Source organism: Sycon ciliatum, chromosome 7, assembly GCF_964019385.1.
Source record: "Sycon ciliatum chromosome 7, ocSycCili1.1, whole genome shotgun sequence".
NCBI lineage: Eukaryota > Metazoa > Porifera > Calcarea > Leucosolenida > Sycettidae > Sycon > Sycon ciliatum.
The window spans coordinates 9,974,963-9,992,065 of NC_088649.1; the positions used below are offsets into that span (position 1 = coordinate 9,974,963).

At 47.9% G+C, this 17,103-nt stretch overlaps 1 protein-coding gene across 1 annotated transcript in view; it reads left to right on the top strand.

Annotated features, from left to right (window-relative positions):
- The window catches only part of LOC135820953 (death-associated protein kinase dapk-1-like), a 311,375-nt gene that overhangs the window by 236,526 nt on the left and 57,746 nt on the right, over positions 1 to 17,103 (top strand). Inside the window, exon 8 of the mRNA XM_065334015.1 lies at positions 4,031 to 4,129. Within this exon, the coding sequence (XP_065190087.1) occupies positions 4,031 to 4,129 (99 nt within the window). The remainder of the gene's footprint in view (positions 1 to 4,030; positions 4,130 to 17,103) is intronic.

Sequence of the window (17,103 nt, forward strand, 5' to 3'; positions counted from 1 at the left end):
ACTGTACACACTACAGACTAGTACAGTACAGTCTACAGAGTACAGTGAGCATGCACGGCTACAGAAACACGGTGACCTGACTGTGTACACTGTACTGTCGTCACAGTGTGATCCATGAACAGATAACTGAGTAGAGTCCAGCGGATAATGCCGGCATTATATTCGGCATTATACGACTATCCGAGCATCAGAGCATTATGGAGCATTATAAAGGAACAAAACGAGCATTATGTGAGGTTTGAGCGGCATAACGAGTTTCATAGTGGATAATATCGAGAAATCCCAGGTTTTTGGCAACAATCGGATACAATCATGATCATGAGATGTTGTCTGATGATTGGTTTTCGCCATGAAAGTCTGAGGAACAACAAAACAGCCCTATTTTACTCCTTTTGTCTACCTCTTGCGTACTACGCTCCGCCGATTCCGGGCATTTGAGCACTATGCATTGTACCGGCGCATGACTTTGTGATTGTGTAGACACGTAACAGCTTTAGCACTAAACGCTACATAACTATTGCTACATAAAAACGTTATGATTGTAGCGATGTGGTCAGGTAAATGTTTACAAGCCGGTTGTGAAGCATGCCCAACCGTGGCCGAGGCACTTCAAGTGACACTAATCCGGAGTAATTATTTACAAAGTTTCTTTTACTTTTAGAATAATGGAGAGCTACGGAGGAGACATACGCGAAGTGGATATCAAACAGACGAAGAAAAGTTTGCTAGTTGTGCCAGAGGCTCTGGCGATACTGAAGTAGACACTGATGCATTGCGAAATTTGGACCAGGATGAAGGAGCGGCTATTAACAGAAAGAGCTCGTTCCAAAAGAACTGCCTTTGCCGAGTCCAGCTCAGGAGGCTCGAAAAGAACTAGAATTTCTCATGGACTCAGTACCAAGTCGATTGCTCAGCAGCGCCTGTCTTACTTTCCTGATGAAGCACGTACAGTTAGTTGTGGACGGTTGTAATGCCAAGCCTACAGTTAAATGCTATCAGAAAGGAAGAGTATTGTGGCAAGCCATGCGTCTACACCCCATCTCAAGGAGAAGATGAGAGCGCAAGCAAAGGATGTAGAGTGGCAAAATTACTTCTGACCACGTGTTTTCAGGATTTCCGCAAATGGAAGGGCTCTCCATCCGAGATGGGATCTCAGGAGCTGGCCTCACGTCTGGTGTTTCAGATGAAGACATTCATGATTCACAGAGTGGACGCAGTGACAGCTTGTCTGCAGGCAGGAATACTATTTGCCAAGATTAACTTCATCCCAACAATGGATGACTACCTGCAATAATGGTTTCATCTCTCACTACATAGATAATTAGGGGAAAGATATGATACACCGACTATTCTGCCACAACCCTGCATCAAAGTTGGAATGGAGAGCAATCAATGGAGAAGCGGTCATGTCTTAAAGAGCTAAGAAGTGGTGGAGCTCGTGAGAGATAAGGTGGCAACTTCAGATGCAGATCGACGATATGCATAATTTCCTGGAAGTGTGACAATGCGCAGACTTTCTTCCATTTTTGTCCCAAACCAAGAGCATTATATCCCTTGCTGAAGCATTATATTCGGCATTTTAAGGCAGTTTTTGGAGCTTTATGGTTAGCATTATACGAACATTTTCGGAGCATTATCCGCTGGACCCTATCACTGAGTGACATGTCAGTTCGACCTGGTCTACAATATTTCCACTTTATAGCTACCCAGCTTATGTTACTACTGTACTAGTCATTAATGTTTTGAGTATTTTGTACATCATCATGAAAATTCTTGAAAAAAGGCATAAAATGGCGTCAAAAACAATAAAATTTCTTTGTCGCAGTCTTACAGGTTATAACTGTTAACCGACCGTTAGGCTAACAGCTAACCGTTAGGCAAAATTGTGTAACCGTTCCAGCCCTACTAATCATCTTGTTACAGACGTGGACCCCATCGCAGCATCGCTGCTGCATCGCTGCATCTGCCGCTAGGGTTTACCGGGTGTTAGCGGACGTCGTGAGTTCCCTTCGGGAATGGACACGATATTTACTTTTTTACAGTCGTGGATAGTTGTTTCATAACTCGTTCCCATGTGTTTTCTTTTTCTACTTTACAAAGAGAGAATGCAAGTATTTTAACGTCATTTTTCAGGGCTGGGAGTGAGTGCCATGAAAGTTAATTTTAATTCCCGTAGCTATGCAGAAGACGTTACTTCAGTTCCGTCTGGCACTAGCCAGGGTCCACACAGCTTTAATTCCCATAGCTATGCAGAAGACGTTACTTCAGTAACGTCTGGGGCTAGCCAGGGTCCACACAGCTTTAATTTGGTGTTTGTTTGTGTGTTTGTGTGTTTGTGTCATGCCTGGCGCTATCCCGTATCTGTCCCGTACCGTACCGTACCATCAAACACAGCTGGCCACATACAGCTGGCCGCACTATTCAAATAGGGCTTTCAAACGCAAGATCATAACGTGAAGCAACTTGGAAGAATGAGTATGAATGCGAAGTGTATGGGGGACTATATGTAGGGCGATAATGCGAGTTCGAATCCCAGGTAATGCCTGAAAAAATAGGAGAATCGAAAAATGTATAACAACCCTATGCTTTTTTTGCCGTCATCAAGGCGGTTGATGGTGTCGTATTACCCTCGACCGTACCTGTCCCGTACCGTACCGTACAATCAAAGACGGCTGGCCACAATGCATATTCAAATAGGGCTTTCAAATACAAGATCATAACGTGAAGCAACTTGGAAGAATTAGTATGTATGCGAAGTGTATCGGGGGATGCATGCAGGGCGATAGTGCGGGTTCGAATCCCAGGTTTTGCCTAAAAACAAAAAGTAGAAATTTATAAGAATTTATAACATCCCTATGCTTCTTTTTGTCTAGGTCATCAAGGCAAAAAAAGCATAGCGTAGGGCCCTGAGCTTCCAAGCTCTCTCGTTTGGTGTTTGTTTGTTTGTTTGTTTGTGTGTTTGTGTGTTTGTGTCACGCCTGGCACTATCCCATATCTGTCCCGTACCGTACCGTACCATCAAACACAGCTGGCCACATACAGCTGGCCGCAATATTCAAATAGGTCTTTCAAATGCAAGATCATAACGTGAAGCAACTGGGAAGAATGAGTATGAATGCGAAGTGTGTGGGGGAATGCATGTAGGGCGATAGTGCGGGTTCGAATTCCAGGTTATGCCTAAAAAATAGGAGAATTGAAAAATTTATAACATCCCTATGCTTTTTTTGCCTAGGTCATCAAGGCGGTAGGCGGTGTCGTATTGCCCTCGACCGTACATGTCCCGTACCTGTCCCGTACCTGTTCCGTACCTGTCCCGTACCTGTCCCGTACCGTACCATGCCATCAAAGACGGCTGGCCACAATGCATATTCAAATAGGGCTTTCAACTACAAGATCATAACGTGAAGCAACTTGGAAGAATTAGTATGTATGCGAAGTGTATCGGGGGATGCATGCAGGGCGATAGTGCGGGTTCGAATTCCAGGTTATGTCTTAGAAAAAAGGAAAAACTTATTTGAATTTATAACATCCGTATGCTTTTTTTGTCTAGATCATCAAGGCAAAAAAGCATAGCGTAGGGCCCTGAGCTTCCGAGCTCTCTCGTGTTACACTATTTTTGCTAAGGATCTCTAGAAGTCCTTTTTTCCCTTTTTCAGCTCACTCAACCAATGTGCGTCTGATACAATTCTGTTTGTCAAGTACTAGCAGTAGTTTGGCATTGAGCTCATCGAAGAGTGTGCCTATAGTGGGAGCAGAAACCCCTCCCATCCTCCCCCTTCCCTCCTCCTCCCCCCCCCCCCCCCCCAGCCTGGGTAGTGTAAGAGGAAGTGTGAGTTTTTTTAGGCTGAATATATTATTGAATCGTCTCTCGTGAGATGACCAGCTATACCATAGCTCTGTGGTTTTAACATCACTGGTCTAAATTTTTCAAATCCTGGTAGTGGCAGTCAATTTTTCTTTAGACCTTTGGTCCCTTTTCATCACCTTCAACTAATGAATAGTCCTGTTGGTGACTGTTTGTGTGCTTTAGGTGGGCCGTACACCTCTCCACCTAGCCTGCGAGGAAGGCTTTCCTGAGTGTGCTGAGATATTGGTCAATGCTAAAGCGCAGGTTAATTTGATGGACGCTGTAAGTATGCATATGTCATTGACTTTCAAGAACTGCGGCACATTTGGGAGCTGTGAGTGCACCTATGCAATTTCTTCACTTGGATTTCAAGCCAATCAGGCACACTGGTACCTGGCACAACCTATGCAACCGGGCCAGCGCCAGGTCCGTCCAAGTGTGGCTACTGCATTACGGAGTTGTAACTATTTAAGACTAGTTCACTCCATCTTCCTACGGTGCACTGCTTTTACTATTGTTTTGTCCTATCTCGATCTCAAATTCTCCCCATTATCGTTTGCAAAGCCGGTGCTTCCCTCTTGGATGCACATGTTTCTTTTCTCCTATGTATCGGCGCACAGGAGTAACGATGATTCCGAGACCTTTGGTCGAAGGAGTTACTTTTGCCCCGCCCCCACTTCCATCCAATATGCCACCGCCCCCGCTGTGCAGCATCTGATGGTTCTGTGGTATTCAGTAAAAAAAAAAAAAAAGACTCCCCGATGGACAGTTGTCTAAAGTCCCTGGGCTGCTCACAGTGCTTAAGGTGGCAGACTACCCAAAAATTCGCTGAAAAATCGAATTTGTAAATTCATATTGAGTGCTACGTCAGTTGAAAGAGCATGAATAGCTGCAAATTCTCTGAAAATTGTGTCCCGATCTGACCGGCCGTTCAAGAGTTATGGCCGAAAATGTGCCCTTGCAAGGAAAGATTTTTTTGTTGCACGCTGTCATTTGTTGGCAGCACTGTATTTGAATGTGAGCAGACCGTGCGCAACTTGTCGTATCATGGAAACACGTGAAAGTGTGCAGAATTTTGCTCCAAGTCCAAAAATCAGGTTTTTGAGCCACGTATTGGGCTGCACGACTTTTGCCAGCACCCTCATGACGTTGCAGATATGTGGCTTGATTATTGTAGTTGACGTTGATTTAGTGACTTTGGCAAGTTTGAGTCGTGTCAAGAAGTCAGGTAGGATTCAGTACTAGGCAGTAGTGAAACGTGAGTGGTAGTCTTTGCCGGTTTCTGAGGGTATCCTGGATTTGGTGTGCAGCGCTTTGGAAATGGCTTGCTGTGGAGGTCCCAGCACTGGATTTTGTATCAAAGGTACGACCTCGTAGCACGTGCTAAACCTAAAAAAATTCAAAAATTGACTTTGGTCTGTGGAAGTGTGTGAGAGAACGCCCACTCGTTCCGTTGTGACAGATTCCAGGGCCTCGTTGAGGGGCCCTACCCCATCACCCATGGCTGCTTCTGGACTTGTTCTAGGTTTGGGTCCCGCGCGCGCGCGCGCGAACAGAATGAGCACGAAAATGTGAAAAAATTGTAAATGCATTTGTTTGGCTCCTGGGTGGCTCGCACACCGTGGCACTATGCCGGAAATTTGAGTTTTTCCGGCCTGGAAAGCCTGTCAGTGAGGCGCAAGAACTTGTAAATCATGTCCTGAAGGCCAGCATAGTGGCAGGAGTGTGTGGTCAAAATTTCACTCAAATCCATTGAGAAACACAAATATTACACAGCAATGAATCAAACAAGTCTCGCCACCTTGGCCTCCTCATACAGCAGAATCTATGCTGGAACTCGCATGTTGACTACATCATCACTAAAGCGACGAGGAAGATGTTCCTTCTCCTGCGACTACGCAATTCCTTAAACACTTCTGCTCTCTCCTCCAGCTATCTAACCTACTTCCGCCCTCTTCTTGAGTATGCTTGCACTGTCCTCTCACGCCTCCCCGCAACCCTGAACGACCGGCTTGAGCGCATCCAATGGCGCGCCGCTCGCCTCTGTTTGCATCTCCCCCTCTTTGAACACAGAGCCCACTCCGTGCTGCTGCACCGACTCAAATGGCCATCAGTCAGCAGCCGCCGTACCCTCTCCCATATCCTTCTTGCACATACTGTAAATATACAAATTTTCGGCAGCTATTTAATTTCGGCTATATTCGGCACCGACCCAAAACGCCTAAATTAAAACGCCGATGAAATTTTTCACAGCATCTGTCGCAATACCATGCCCTCTACCCCACGCCGAAAATAAATCGCCGCCGAAATGTCAAAAATCGTGAAGTGCCGAAATTTTGCAGCGCCGAAATTTTGTATATTTACAGTAGCCTGCATCATAGATATGCACCACCACACCTTCTTGCAATTCACCTACCCCGAATACAACCCATTCGCACGCTCAGGTTCCCTCGTACCTTTGAACTACCCACAACACGTACAAACCGGCTAAGGGACTCCCCCATCTATGCTTCTCTTGATCTCTTTAATAGCATTCCACTCAGCCTCCGGCATATCAACCCCAGACGAGATTTCAAAGCAAACATCCTACCACTTGTCATGTCTTCCATATGTACTTGCTCACATTGCTCAGCACATCTATAGCTCCATTGCGCCCAGCCTATGTGATAAACTCCCTATTGCCATTGCTACTGCCTCAGCAAGTAGCTAAACTTTGATCTCTCTGTATCTGATCACCGTGCTTGTAATTATTTTTCTCTTACTGGCCACAGGCCATCGTGAGAATAAAAGATAATTATCAAGTCTCATTCCGCTGTTACTCCGAGTTTCGTTTCAAAACACTTCATCAGACCGCATAATACCAAGACTAACAATCACTAGAATATATACTGAGAAGGGGGCAAAGGTGATGGAGGTACATTTCAATAGCGCGAGGAAAAGGGATGACAAAATCAGCGTGATTATAAGAGGAAAAAGATGTTGAGAGTCTGGGTAGAGGAACAGCGCGATTCCCTGGCAACACATCAGTACAGATTATTTTGTGCTGCATTGTTACACATCACATTGTGACCTAGGGTGGTAAAAAAGGTGAACAAAAGCGCGTGAGCCATGAGCCCTGGGAAGTGCTCACCATTCCCGCGCCCCGCGGAACCCAGGGCGCGGGAATGGTGAGCACTGCCCAGGGCTCGTGGCTCACGCGCTTTTCGCGGGTCTTGGCTTCTGTCGCCGGTTTTCCGATGCCTTGGCGGGTGTGGTAGTCACCCCCTTGCCTGGCGTGAGTAATTCCCACAACACAATCCCCATCACCTTTTTTACCACCCTAGGTCACAATGTGATGTGTAACCATGCAGCACAAATCTGTACTGATGTGTTGCCAGAAAATCGCGCTGTTTCTCTACCCTGGCTATGCTCTATATACTCTCAAAGTATTTTTCCTCTTATAATCACGCTGATTTTGTCAGCCCTTTTCCTCGCGCTATTGAAATGTACATCCATCACCTTTGCCCCCTTCTCCCCTTCTCCGTACACATTCTAGTGATTGTTAGTCTTGGTACTATGCTGTCTAATGAAGTGTTTTGACACAAAACTCGGAGTAACAGCGGAATGAGACTTGTTTGATTCATTGCTGTGTAATATTTGTAAGACTCCCCGATGTATATTGACTATATATTCCCAACCGGGTCACAGGTGACCCGGTGTTCTTTTTCCAAACGGGTTCAAATATGCCCAAACCGGGTCGCTGACTCGGCTGACCCGGCTCTGGAGCAGACAAAGCTATCCAGTATCGCACCGAATGGTGGGCAAATATATCAATTTCATTTAACGCAGGTGGTCGTTTCAGCCAATGAGCTGCGCAACCTGTACTGTATGCTTCTCGAAAAGTATCAGATCCTACTGCGCAAGAATGTCACCAAGAAATACCCGTTTTTCAGATGAGGCCTACAGCGACATCAATGCCAACGCTATAAAGACCGCTACGGAGCTTGGCTTAGATGATATGAGATTGGCTACTTGCTAAGACGCAGTGTTTTTTTGTAACATGGAAAGACGACAAGACCGGGTTCACTGACTTCCTCCCCTGCCAGCTAAAACCTCCCGCGACATGGCATGGTCAGCCAGGCAGTTTTAGATGGGATCATTGGCATGGTACGCAGTACCGTGAGCCCCAACTTGTGGCACCACAGAAAGTCGGTCATAAACTGGCTTTCTACTTCAACGAGAGGCTAAAGAATTTATGGTGTTCCCTTTAGCAAATTTTTATCCATCAACCACCAGAAAGCTCTTACTAGAGGCATTATCTTATGCCAGGTTGTATGTCAAAATTCCCCAGAGAGATGGTGACATAATGCTGCAGGCCAATAATTCCTTGCATTTTGACTGCGGCGAAGCCTGGATGAAGAAAGAGAACAATAACGCTTTTGAAGTAAAGATGGGATCGTTTGATCTCGCCAAAGTGTGCGAGTTGGTGGGTGTATATACCCTAAGTAAACTGAAGCTTCGTCTTAAAGAAAAAAGCGTCGGATTATACAGCAATGATGGTTTCGCCATCCTGAGACACGCCTCCGGGCATGATGCGGAACTCACCCGGGTACCTACGAATCTTATCACAAACCGAATAACACCCCATAATATATGGACTTGCAGTCAAACCACCCACCAAAAATCCTGAAGATTATCCCTGCTGGCGTAATAAAGCGGATAAGCAGCATTCCGTGTAACGAGAAGGTTTTCGAAGATACCAAACTGCCATACCAGTATGCCTTTGTCGCCAGCGGTCGTCCACAGTTAATGCAGTTCGTTGATAATGCAGCTGGTAAAAAGAAGGTGACCCAGAGGGAGGAGCAACACCGAGTCCTTTTATATTTTTACTAAAAGCCATGTGGTGCACACAATGGTAACATGCAGCAACCATGGTGTTGGGGGCCAGGCGCTCCGTCGACGAACTGGTCTAGACATCATCATGCTCTGGACGCACCAGATAAATGGAAGTTTGAGGGAAAGAGAAAGAACAGGGAAGCGGAAAGGAGAGGGGGGGGGGGGTGATTGAGAAAGAGAGTACATGAGAGCGTGTAGTTCAGCAAGTTCATGCAGCAGGCTTACAAGACTTGCTTGCATCCAGTTGCTGGTCAACAGGTGAAGGTGGACCATCTTCTTGAACTGCAGCATCCCGTTCTTGTATGGCTGCTGTGTGAGGATTCTCCGAGGTAGGGAGTTTCATGCGCTCAGCCCGCAAGCAGGGAGATCATTGGCCATGGTTGAGCGGGAACGGCAAGGCAGGCACACGGAAAAGTAATGTTACTGGCGTCCCTGGGCGATGAGTCGGGTGTTGGGGGTTTCATCTGCCAGCTGTAGAGGTTTGGGCATAATTGCTGTCAAGTGGCTCGTCGGTGGGAGGAAGCAGAGCTTATACAGGAAGCTCAGGGCCGCCACCCTGCGCCTATGCTCCAGGCTTGGTACAGAGACTCGAGGGCCTATCAGCTTTAGTGCCTGTGTTGTACAGCGTCCAGGCGGGCTACTGGAGCCCCCATCCAGACTAGACAGCAGTACTCCATGGTTGGTTGTATGAAGCCGTTGTTCACAGCAATACGGCCAGGTGCTGTCAGAAGTGGCGCCATCTTCCGGAGAAAGTGGAAGCGTTGGTGGGCCCTGGTGGCAACCTGGCGTACGTGGGCCAAGAATCGCAGCGTTGTGTCGAACAAAACCCCGTGGAGCTTTATCTCGCCCACTTCAGGCACCCTGGTACCGTTGAACAGTATGTGGGGAAGAGGTGTTGCCGGACGGTGAAAGTCAATCGTGAGTGCCTGGGACTTGGTAGGTTCGAAAGCCATTTTCCACTTAGCACCCCATCGAGCGATAGAGTCCACGGCAAGCTGAAGCTAGGTCGCACTCTCCGGGATGTCACGCGTGGCCGCAATACATTGGTAGACGGTGGCATCATCTGCGTATACACCCAGAGAGGTGCTATCCGGTATTACTTCCTCACAGTCGTTAATGTAAACCAGTAACAGGGTTGGGCCCAGGATGCTGCCCTGGGGACCCCAGAAAGCACAGGGTATTCCAATGACTGTTGTACTCCGACTACAGCACGTAGTTGCCGGCAGCAGAGGTAGTTTGAGAGCCAGCCAAGGATCACTGATGCCGCATGCCACTGCTTTATGGAGGACACCTCTATGTGCAACCTTGTCGAACTTCTCGGCGGTGTTGATGGCCAGTGCATGTACCATGCCGCCGCTCGCCGCAGTGGATGACCAGTCGTTGTGCAGCTTCATTAACAGATCTGATGTACCCACTTCCTTCCGGAAGCCATATTGCCGAGAGGAGAATACACCGTGCTTAGAGAAAACAGTGGTTGCCAATTGTTTCCACTGTCTTGGAGAGAATGCAGAGGAGAGACACCGGGCGCCAGTTGCTCAGATCTGATCTAGCTTTCTTCTTGTGAATCGCAACAACCCAGGCAACGTTCCACAGCCTCGGTTGCACTTGCTGCCGAAAGCACAAGGAGAACAGCCGGGCGGCATGCAAGCAGAGCTTGTTGGCACAATTCTTCAGCACCCTGTGGCTTTCATGGGATTCCGTCTTCTGAGCTCTCTTCTGACAGTATCCGTTCAAAAGTGGACGGTAGTAAGCCGAGACTCGGTGCGAGGTGTTATAGGTTGCAGATCGTCTGATAGCAGATCGTTTGGAAAGTCATCTGCTCCGAGGCTGCACTTTGACGAAAAGAACGTGCCAAAGCGCTCTGCTTTCTGGGAGTTGGCCGTGACCCGGACGCGTTAGTGTCAACAAGTGTTTGTATGGGTGTGCTGCGCCCACTACCACCTGCTTACTTCAGCGTGGACCACCACTCTCGATCAGACATGCTCCCACGTGAAATTTTGTCCCTCGGCGTGGCAAGGCGTATTGCCTGCGCCTGGCGCAGATAGTGAGTGCAACACCTGGTCGCCTCAAGGGCCCCCAGTCGTAGCTGTGGACGAGGAGTCGCGCAGGAGCGGTCCCAAGCTTCCTGTTTTGTCTTCGCATGTGCTGAATAGTCAGGAGTCCACCAAGGAGGGTCAGACGGGCGGGTTACAAGGTCACGAGATGGTATGAATTGTCTCATGCCTTGTGAAATGATGTCGGTGACATTATGACATGATTTGTTGGGACATTGACTGAAGGCTGCGGTCTAGTCAGATTGACGATGAAAACGAGAAAGTCGAGGCCGGTCCGCAAGGTTGTAGGGTCAGAATACTCGTTTCGTGGGACGTTCCACCGACACTAGTGGGGGAAATTTAGCCATCAGAGTTACATCCAAGGCGCCAAGGGGAGGTTTGCAACGGACTTTTACATCAGAAAGATAGTCAGACATAATCAGATCCAGTATATTGTCCCCTCGGGTCTTCATCGTAACATGTTGTTCCAGGCCGTGGCTAATGCACCTATCCTCAGTGTAAAATCCTTTTTTGCGTGCCTTTGGAGTGAGTGAGAAAAAGCACAGTAACGTACAGGCTTGAAGTTGATTGTCTCAAAAATAATGTGGAGCACCAGCAAATTGAATTTTCGAGTGAAATTCGAGAATTGTCACTACAGGCACTCAAAGACTCGACACTAGGGCTTCTTTCGACTGAAAAAAGCCTTTGAACAGAGAAGTAGTTTTAAATGCAGCTCGCGCGCTCCATGCCCTAGTACAAGGAGCAGTGGTCTTGCACGGAGCTACAGTAACGTTACTAGTACATGATGGAGCGGTACTCGTATCTGCGTACATGTACCTGCACAGCGCTCCAGTGCAGTCTAGTACATGGAGCAGCTGTTGTAACACTCGGCGCAGTCGTGACCTAGCCGAAGTAACCACCAACTAATGATACTTTTTTAGCAGAGCCTCGACAGAGCAAAAACGGTTGATGGCAGTCTCTTCATCAAGATCAGCCAAAGAGATCTGATCGCCAATGGCCTCAACCAGATTAAGCATCCGTCGCTTCGCTTTGTCCTCAACGGCCACGAGAAAATCCAGCAACTCCGTTCTATCCAGGTGACCTCTACCCAGGAGGAGAAGCGAGTCCACCAATCGACTTGCTATCCTGCCATTCAAAGCTTACGTACTCTTGTCATAATGCAACAACCACAGCACATCTCAAAAGGTTTACTTCTCAAGGTCGAAAAGAACTAAAGACTGCAGTACTTACTCGAGTGGCGGAGTCAAAAATTGCTGCTACATGCTGAACCGTTTTTTTCATTCGAATTTTCGCATAGTTTTTCATTTTGACACATCTGTAATGGAACCGAAATTTGATTTGCTGATGCTCCGTAATGTGTGTGCATTCTGCAATGGAGGAGAGTGAATTGGCGTCGATGGGACCAATTTACTTGCATACCAGGCTTGGGGACGACTTTGCTGTGTTCCTGCGCCTGGTATGTGGAGGTTGCTCCGTGGAACCTGGTATCATTGCGTTGTTCTCACCAGAAGCTTTCCAAAGAGCACAAAATTGTGAGAATCGAGTGAAGGAAGCTAAAGTTATGACCTCAGTTTGAAGGTGAAAATTGTACTGAAATTTCTAATTGTGCTTCAGGCTGTGCTGGTAATCAATGTGCAAAGGGTTAAAATTCCTTTTCAGTCACTTTCAGATAACTGAGTGACATGTCAGTTCGACCTGGTCTACAATATTTCCACTTTATAGCTACCCAGCTTATGTTACTACCGTACTAGTCATTAATGTTTTGAGTATTTTGTCCGTTATCAAAGAAATTCTAGAAGAAAGGTCTAAATGGCTTCAAAAACAATAAAGTTTCTTTTTCTCAGTCTTACAGGTTATACCTGTTAACCGACCGTTAGGCTAACCGTTAACCGTTAGGCACAAATGTGTAACCGTTTCAGCCCTACTTATCATCTTGTTACAGTCGTGGACCCTATCGCTGCATCTGCTGCATCGCTGCATCACTGCTGCATCGCTGCATCTGCCGCTAGGGTTTACCGGGTGTTAGCGGCCGTAGTGAGTTCCCTTCGGGAATGGACACGATAGTTTACTTTTTTTTACAGTCGTGGATAGTTGCTTCATAACTCGTTCCCATGTGTTTTCTTCTTCTACTTCACAAAGAGAGAATGCTAATACTTTAACGTCATTTTTCAGGGCTGGGAGTGAGTGCCATGAAAGTTAATTTTAATGTTACACTCTTTTTGCTAAGGATCTCTGAAAGTCCTTTCTTCCCCTTTTCAACTCACTCAACAAATGTGTGTCTGATAGATTTGGTTTGTCAAGTACTAGCAGTAGTTTGGGATTGAGCTAATCGAAGAGTGCGCCTATAGTGGGAGCTGAAACCCCTCCCATCCTTCACCCTCCCTCCTCCCTCCCCCCCCCCCCCAGCCTGGATAGTGTAAGAGGAAGTGTGAGTTTTTTAGGCTGAATATATTCTTCTAACCACGGAGCTATGGTATGGCTGTCATCTTAGCAGAGGCGGTTGAATATCACTGGTGACCCAGTGTTCTTTTTCCAAACGGGTTCAAATATGCCCAAACCGGGTCTCTGACTCGGCTGACCCGGCTCTAGAGCAGACAAAGCTATCCAGTATCGCACCGAATGGGGGGGGGGGGTGGGGGGGGCAATATATCAATTTTCATTTAACGCAGGTGGTAGCTTCAGCCAATGAGTTGCGCAACCTGTACTGTATGCTTACCGAAAAGTATCAGATCCTACTGCGCAAGAATATCACCAAGAAATAACGTTTTTTTTAGATGATGCCTACAGCGACATCAATGCCAAAGCTGTGAAGACCGCTACGGAGATTGGCTTAGATGAGATTGGTTACTTGCTAAGACACTGTTTTTTGTGACATGGAAAGACGACAAGACCTGGTTCACTGACTTCCTCCACTGCCAGCTAAAACCTCCCGCAACATGTAAAAAGGCATGGTCAGTCAGGCAGTTGTATATGATATCATTGGCATACTACGCAGTACCGTGAGCCCCAGATTGTGGCACAACAGATAGTCGGTCATTAACTGGCTCCGCTACTTCAACGAGAGGCCAAGGAATTTCTGGCTCTTCACTTTAGCGAATTGTTATCCATCAATCACCAGAAAGCTCTAACTAGAGGCATTATCTTATGCCAGGTTGTATGTCAAAATTCCCCTGAGAGATCGTGACATAATGCTGCAGGCCAAGAATTCCTTGCATTTTGACTGCGGCGAAGCCTGGATGAAGAAAGAAAACAATAACGCTTTTGAAGTAAAGATGGGATCGTTTGATGTCGCCAAAGTGTGTGAGTTGGTGGGTGAATACATCCTAAATAAACTGAGGCTTCTTCAGGAAAGAAGCGTCGGATTATGCAGCTATGATAGTTTCGCCATCCTGAGACACGCCTCCAGGCATGATGCGGAACTCACCCACGTACCTACAAATGTTACCACAAACCAAATAGCACCCCATAATATATGGACTTACAGCCGATAAGCAGCATTCCGTGTAACGAGAAGGTTTTCGAAGATACCAAACTGCCATACCAGTATGCCTTTGTCGCCAGCGGTCGTCCACAGTAAATGCATTTCGTTGATAATGAAGCTAGTAAAAAGAAGGTGACCCAGAGGGAGGAGGAACACTGAGTCCTTTTATATTTTTATTAAAAGCCAGGTGGTGCACGCAATGGGAACATGCAGCAACCATTGTGGTGGCTGACAGGCGCTCTGTCGACCAACTGGTCTAGACATTGTCATGCTCTGGACGCACCAGATAAATGGAAGTTTGAGGGAAAGATAAAGAACAGGGGAAGCGGGAGGAGAGGGAGGGGGGGGGGAGAGATGGAGAAAGCGAGTACATGAGAGCGTGTAGTTCAGCAAGTTCATGTAGCAGGCTTACAATACTTGCTTGCATCCAGTTGCTGGTCAACAGGTGAAGGTGGACCATCTTCTTGAACTGCAGCATCCCGTCCTTGTATGGCTGCTGTGTGAGGATTCTCCGAGGTAGGGAGTTTCATGCGCTCATCATTTAAGCAGGGAGAGCATTGGCCATGGTTGAGCGGAAACGACAAGGCAGGCACACGGGAAAGTCGTGTGACTGGTGTCGCTGGGCGGAGAGATGGGTGTTGGGGGTTTCATCTGCCAGCTGGAGAGGTTTGGGCATAATTGCTTTCAAGGGGCTCGTCGTTGGAAGGAAGCAGAGCTTGTACAGGAAGCTCAGGGCCGCCACCCTGAGCCTATGCTTCAGGCTTGGTATGGAAACTCGAGGGCCTGTCAGCTTTAGTGCCTGTGTTGTACAGCATCCAGGCGGGCCAGTGGAGCCCCCATCCAGACTAGACAGCAGTACTCCATGGTTGGTTGTATGAAGCCGTTGTACACAGCAATACGGCCAGGTGCTGTCAGAAGTGGGGCCACCTTCCGGAGAAAGTGGAGGCGTTGGTGGGCCCTGGTGGCAACCTGCCGGATGTGGGCCGAGAATCGCAGTGTTGTGTCGAACAAAACCCTGTGGAGCTTGATCTCACCCATTTCAAGCACCCTGGTACTGTTAAACAGTATGTGGGGAAGAGGTGTTGCCGGACGGTGAAAGTCAATCGTGAGTGCCTGGGACTTGGTCGGTTCGAAAGCCATTTTCCACTCAGCACCCCATCGAGCGATGGAGTCCAAGGCAAGCTGAAGCTGGGTCGCACTCTCCGGGATGTCACACGTGGCCGCAATGCATTAGCGGACTGTGGTATAATCTGCGTATACACCTAGAGAGGTGCTATCCGGTATTACTTCCTCACAGTCGTTTATGTAAACCAGAAACAGGCTTGGACCCTGGATACTGCCCTGGGGACCCCAGAATCCACAGGATATTCCAATGACTGTTGTACTCCGACAACAGAACGTAGTTGCCGGCAGCAGGTAGTTTGAGAGTCAGCCAAGGATCACTGATGCCGCATGCCTCTGTTTATGGAGGACACCTCGATGTGAAACCTTGTCGAACGCCTCGGCAATGTCGATGGCCAGTGCATGTACCATGCCGCCGCGCGCCGCAGTGAATGACCAGTCGTTGTGCAGCTTCATTAACAGATCTGATGTACCCAGTCCCTTCCGGAAGCCATATTGCCGAGTAGAGGATACACCGTGCTTAGAGAAAACAGTGGTTGCCAATTGTTTCTACTGTCTTGGAGAGTTGCAGAGGAGAGACACCGGGCGCCAGTTGCGCAGGTCTGATCTAGCTTTCTTCCTGTGAATCGAAACAACCCGGGCGACCTTCCACAGCCTCTGTTGCACTTGCTGCCGAAAACACAAGGAGAACAGCCGGGCGGCAGGCAAGCAGAGCTCGTTGGCACATTTCTTCAGCACCCTGTGGCTTTCACGGGATTCAGTCTTCTGAGCTCTCTTCTGACAGTATCCGTTCGAAAGTGGACGGTAGTAAGCCGAGACTCGGTACGAGGTGTTATAGGTGGCAGATTGTCTGATAGCAGATCGTTTGGAAAGTCATCTGCTCCTAAGCTGCACTTTGATGAAAAGAACGTGCCAAAGTGCTCTGCTTCCTGGGAGTTGGCCGTGACCCGGACGCCGTTAGTGTCAACAAGAGTTGGTTTGGTTGTGCTGCGCCCACTACCACCTGCTTGCTTCAACGTGTACCACCACTCTTGATCAGACATGCTCCCACGTGAAAGTTTGTCCCTCGGCGTGGCAAGGCGTATTGCCTGCGCCTGGCGCAGATAGTGAGTGCAATGCCTGGTCGCCTCAAGGGCCCCCAGTCGTAGCTGTGGACGAGGAGTCGCGCAGGAGCGGTCCTAAGCTTCCTGTTTTGCCTTCGCCTGTGCTGAACAGTCAGGAGTCCACCGAGGAGGGTTAGACGGGCGGGTTACAAGGTCACGAGATGGTATGAATTGCTTCATGCCTTGCGAAATGATGACGGGGACATTATGAAATGATTTGTTGGGACATTGAGTAATGGCTGCGGTCTCGTCAGATTGACGATAAAAATGAGAAAGTCGAGACCAGTCCGCTAGGTTGTAGGGCCAGAATACTCGTTTCGTGGGACATTTCTCCGACACTTTTGTGGGGAATTCAGCCATCAGAGTTACATCCGAGGCGCCAAGGGGATGTTTGCAACTGACTGTTACATCAGAAAGATAGTCAGACATAATCAGATCCAGGGTATTGTCCCCTCGGGTCTTCATCGTACCATGTTGCTCCAGGCCGTGGCTAACGCACCTATCCTCAGGGAAAAATCCTTTTTTGCGTGCCTTTGGAGCGATTGAGATATGGCACAGTAACGTAGAGGCTTGAAGTTAATTGTCTGAAAAATAATTTGGAGCACCAGCAAATTGAATTTT